Below are 5,156 nucleotides of genomic sequence, written 5' to 3'. Positions count from 1 at the left end.
TGCCCAGGCGGGTGCGAGCCGACTGCGGGCTCCACGCGATCGGGCGATGGGGCGATCTGTGCGCGGGCCCGCAGGAGAGGAGTCGATCACACCACTGACGAGCGAGGTGTGACCAGGTGGTCCCCGCGGCGCTGGGCTGGGGGTTGCAGCCGAGACCCTAAGACAGCTTCCGGGAAATGCAGATGTGCCCTCTGTTATCCACCTCTGCAGGCCTCGCCTCCCTGCTCTGACGGCTCTGACCTGGAAAAAGGGGACAGGCTCCCTGCCTCTCTTCCTCCAGCCCTGGAGACAGAGCCCCTTGTAGGATCCCAGGTAACAGCCCCCTCCCCGAAAGTCACCTGCTCTGCTGCCTGTGCTGTGCCAGCTTCTTCACCGAAGCTGGCCATGCACCCCTCTGTCCCCAGACCTCCACTGGCTCAAGAGGCACAGCCGAAGGGCCACTGTGGAATGAACCACCGTCACCAACTGCACCTTGGAAGGAGAAACCTTCCCTTCCTGTCCCCGCCAGCCAGCAGCACCTGAGGCCACCCAGCCAGCGCTCAGCTCCTGGGCCAGGCATCCCACCTACAGGCGCTGCTGCAGTTAATACTACGAAAGCCCCGAACGTCTGCCTGCTGGCTAAGCGAGGTGCCTTTGTCGTGAACACCCCTGTCTGTAGCGTGTTGTATCATGAGCACAGCCCAGAAGTCCACAGCCCGCTCTCCCCAGAAGAGACAGCCAGGGCTGGGGACAGGTAATGGAAGGGTAGGTCACACCCTGCATCCCTCTCCAAATAAGACCAGCTTTGTGCAATTTGCTGACATTTTCTCCAAGTCCTGGACTTCAGTAGGCTGGGGAAACCATCAGGGAAAAAGGGGTGCATTAACTTTGCTTCGCTGCGACCAAACACCTGAGGAAGTCAGCTTCGGGGAGGAACAGCCTGTGTCAGCACATGCTTTCAGGGGTTTTGGTCCTTGATGAGCTGGCTCCGTGGCCTGCAGGCCTGTGACAGCAGGAACATGGTGGCGGGAGGACATAGTAGGGCAAGGCTGCTGAGCTGGCAGCCTGGAAGCAGAGAGAGCAAGAGCCAAGGGGGAAGGGGCCAGGGACCAGGTGTAGTCCCCAAGACCAGCCCTGGACCCTCTCCTTCAACAAGGCCCCACCTCCTGGTGTAGATGTGGGTGTGGGGGATGGCCAGGGCCCAGAAAGCCCCAGTCCATTGAGACTTGGGGTTAGGCCATTCATTCAAGGCTCTGTACAGTTCCGGCTGTATCCTGGTTGCAAGCCAGGCACTGGGGTATTAGCAGCAATTACTCTGACAGCCACAGTAGCCCAAGGCCTCCTACGAGCAAAGGATTTTGCATGCACGTGTCATTTTTTTTCTTTTTGTCACAGAAACCCAGGACATAGGTACTGCCATCACCCACTCTTGCAGTTGGGGCACAGAGAGCTTAAATGACTCAGCTGGCCTTACGAGCTACTCGGGTTCAGGCCCAGTTTCCCTGACTCCAGAACCCATGATGTGAACCACACAGCATGGGGTTAAGGTCGAGGACACCATGGAAACAGGGACCACACTGTGCATAGAGCTACAGGAACAGAAGGAGGGCGCCTGACCCCGCTTGTGGGGGAGGTGGCATAGCTGCAGGGTACGTGCTCTCCCCCAGGAGCTCTTTGGGAATCAGGTAAAGAAGGACGCAGGTGCTCCTGTGCAGGAAGCCACTCATTTGCCACCTGGTGCCAGGTAGGGCAGAGGCCCGGGGGAGTGAGCTAGCAGTGCCCTGAAATTCAGGCCCAGGGGCCGGAGCAGTGAAGCACAACCTCATGGGCGTGCAGGGAGTGCACATGCCAGGGACATGGCATCTTCAGGAGGTCACTGGCTGCAGCATGACACAGCCAAGGGCTGCAGAGGAGGAGGCCGGTGAGGAGCCTTGGTGGCCACCTGGAGGGAAGGTGGTGGGGATCGGCTCGGAGTCACCAAGTGGGGCAGAAGAATGAGATCAACCAGCATGCAAAAGGTCCTTGATTTCTTCTGGGCCTTTGCGGACATCCCCGGTGCCCCTGGTCCAGCAGTTCATCTGTCAACAGTAAGCAGTATCGTGGAGGAGGCTAATGACCAGACCCCAAGGCCAGGCACTAGCCTGGAGCCAAACATGCATGTTCTCTTTTCTCTTTCCCAGCCAGCCCGGGAGTTATTATGAGCCCCGTGTGGTCTAACTATAGAGATCCACCCAAGATTTGAACCTGAGATTCCATTTGACCTCAAATTCCAAGTTTTTCCCAACTCCTCTGCCAATTTTAGAAGCTATTCAACATGTCTCCTTTATAATGTTTTCCCAGGTAGGCACTCAAGAAGAAGGTATGGAGTTCATCTCGAAATAATAATACTCCTTGACCTTAGTTTGAAATCAGGGAGATGGATCCCCCAAAACATTGAAGAAGGAAAGCTCCTTGAAGGTGGAAGCCAGGAGTGCTCACTCATGTCTTCACCTTGCTGGGGCTCAGCCAGTGTGACGATGACTGTCCAAGCTCACAAAGTCCCCACTGCGTAGGAAAGTGCTCATCAGTTGCTGCATGAGGTGCCGCTGGTGCTGGTCCTCAGTCCACGGTGGTCAAGTCCCTCCCCTCTGACTGGACTAGAGAAGTAAGTTGCTGAGCCTGCTGTCTCCTTGTGCCAAGTTCCTGACCTAGAAGTTAGGCTGAGTTCAGCCCTCTGAAAGCCCCGCCCAGCAGCTCCTGCGTATCTGGGGGAGACACAAGCCCAGTGTTTCCATGGGTGGGCCATGCACCCAAATCACCCTCTTCAGTACGCAGGAATGCAGGCCTTCAAAGAACTCGATGTTGAACTTGAGGGGCTGACAGCACAGCAGGAAAGCGCAGACATTCACAAGCCCCAGTGCATTGCACCCTCGGGCCAGGCAGGGCGCACCCCGGTGTCCTTGCAGCTGTACCCAGTGGTGTGCGCTAAATGTGTAACAGCTAGCTGGCCGCCCAAAAAAAAAGCCTGATTTATAGCACCTGACCATTTCCCTGGTGTAAACAGTCCCGCCTCGGCCTTTGGAAGAGCCATGGAGAGCCAGGAAGAACCACGGCCCACTCAGCAAACCGCAGCAGAGCGGCCCCCAGAGTACAAAACCTAACAATGCCCACCCGCTGGCCCCCTCACAGACTAAGTCCGGCGACCCTTCCAGTAGACATAAATAACCTCAAGACCAGGGATTTCAATAAAATGGATGATAATTAGGAAACCGTAAGTTTTATGGCTGTCTTAAAAATAGGACCTGTTTAATTATAACTTGATATAACTTAAGTCTCTTTCAAGGGGTGTTTGACACCCAGCTTGCAAAACTCCTGAAAAATTAACAGTCCCCCATCACGAGCCACTAAAGTGCAGCGCCAGCCCGCCAAGCCATCCCGCAGAACACAGGCCATGGTCACACCTAGAATGGTTGGCTTTCTAACCACTGCACCACACTGTTTTTTCATTCATTCCTTCCGTTCCATTAACACCTGCTCATTAGCACCTCCTTGAGGGCCAGGGACTTTGTCAGCCTCTGCAGATCCCACTCACAGGGGCTGTGGTCTTGCAGTTCATGGTCAAGTGGGCAAGCCACACCCCAAATCATCACCACACCCAAAATGTAAATCAAATTCCCCCTCTCCTCTTACTCAGCTGTGCACTCTTGGCTGAAGTGCAGTCATAGAAATCCCATAAGGATTATGGCCCAGCTCGTAGCATTTCCTGTAAGAGCCGGCCACTTCCGGCCTCTCCCCTGTTTGCACAACACCTGTGGTGTGGACATGGCGATTCAGTGTCTGCATGGCCACGAACAGGCTTTAACCTGTGTGCTGCTGACACGTGGCATGTCTGCTGTGTGGCAGAGCTGTCCGGCACTATGGGATGTCACCGTGATCCTGGCCTCTACCTGTGGCGAGCAAGTAGCATCCCTGTTACGAGTCACAGATGTCTCTAGACGTCGCCAAAGGTCACCTGGGAGGCAAGGCTGCTCCTGGCTTAGGAAGATGCATCCCCTCCCTCCTGGCTGGTCCAGGCTGCTGCTGTGTGGCACCTTCCTGATCAGATGCGGGGCTGGGAGTAAACTTGCCAAGTCTATGAGGTTGCAAGCAACCGGGGGCTTGTGGGAAGAAGGAGGAGCCAACCTATTGCAGCAGGTGTTTCAGAGCCTCTTTACCGGCCCGGGAGCCCGGTGTGGAATAAACAGCAGGTGCCCAAAGCAGGCAGCTCTCCCTGTTGCGAATTGGTCCCTAGCTCCTAGCTGCCCTCGGGCTGGGCTTGGAAGGAAGTCTCTGGAGCCCCATCTGTGAACTGTCTTGAAGTGACGTCAGCCAGGAGCGCATTCCTGAAGCCCAGCTCACAGGCGTCTGACACCAGCATAGCGGAACATACACTCTGTACCGATGGCATTTAATGTACTGATTGGATAATAAAATGTGCTTATTTCTTCTCCCAGTGTCAAGAGAGGAGCCTGCTTTCTTCCCAGAGCCGCAGACGCCCTCCTCCCTCTCCGCCTGGGCTGTGGAGCCAACTCATCTTTAGCAGTCTGTGATGCCCTCCTTTCTGTGGCTTCAGGGGGCGAAGTGGGGGACAGTACGGGAGCCTGAAGGGCCATCCTTCCTCGCTTTCCCTCTTACATCTGGGTTTAATTAAGAATAAAGCATTAGAGAGGTCTAAACATTGTGTTTGAACGAAGTTCTTAGAATCAGTGGATGGATGGATGGATTTACCGCCTGCTACCCAAACCCTAATAGTAGGCACGTCTTCTTCTCAGACTGGCCGTGGGCACAGCAGATTCTGAGATTCATCCAGAGTCATCTGTGTAGCATTGTCTGCTCCTTCGGCTTGCTGGCGAATTATATGCGTTACATGATGTAAGGCTTCAGGGTAAATTTTGTTTTCAGGTCGCTTTGATGAGAAAATAATACACGTAATTGGGGTTCTTTATGAAGAACCCCAACCCCAGGCTGCTGTGACCTGTGGAGGGAGATGCCCAGCACAGCCACACAGACAGTGGAAGGCCACAGACCATATTCCTAAAAAAAAATAAATAAAAGCCACTGTGTTCTTTGGAATAATTGCATCTCTCTCCCACACCGGCTTCTGCAGTGAAGCTGCTCAAATTGACCAATTTACATGTGGCCTCCTTTCCTGCCACCTC

General features: G+C 54.7%; 1 protein-coding gene across 7 annotated transcripts; it reads left to right on the top strand.

Annotated features, from left to right (window-relative positions):
* Nucleotides 1–6: 6 nt before the first annotated feature.
* LOC117283925 (wiskott-Aldrich syndrome protein family member 1-like) lies at nucleotides 7–4,660 on the top strand. Of its 7 annotated transcripts, XR_004514980.1 has the most exons (5): nucleotides 7–106; nucleotides 211–312; nucleotides 405–744; nucleotides 2,320–2,623; nucleotides 4,452–4,660. XR_004514980.1 is itself a non-coding variant. In XM_033757991.1 (4 exons), the coding sequence occupies exons 1-4, from the start codon at nucleotides 47–49 to the stop codon at nucleotides 4,535–4,537; spliced, it is 471 nt and encodes a 156-aa protein (XP_033613882.1). In that variant the 5' UTR covers nucleotides 7–46; the 3' UTR covers nucleotides 4,538–4,660. The 7 variants fall into 7 exon arrangements, 4 of the variants coding, with proteins under 4 accessions (XP_033613882.1, XP_033613880.1, XP_033613879.1 ...); XR_004514981.1 differs by lacking the exon at nucleotides 4,452–4,660 and having other exon boundaries at nucleotides 405–627; nucleotides 2,320–4,444; XR_004514979.1 differs by lacking the exon at nucleotides 4,452–4,660 and having other exon boundaries at nucleotides 2,320–4,444.
* Nucleotides 4,661–5,156: the final 496 nt, after the last annotated feature.

The sequence above is a fragment of the Fukomys damarensis genome, unplaced genomic scaffold (assembly GCF_012274545.1).
Source record: "Fukomys damarensis isolate Sample0158 unplaced genomic scaffold, DMR_v1.0_HiC HiC_scaffold_32, whole genome shotgun sequence".
NCBI lineage: Eukaryota > Metazoa > Chordata > Mammalia > Rodentia > Bathyergidae > Fukomys > Fukomys damarensis.
This window is presented reverse-complemented; position numbering and strand designations above follow the sequence as displayed.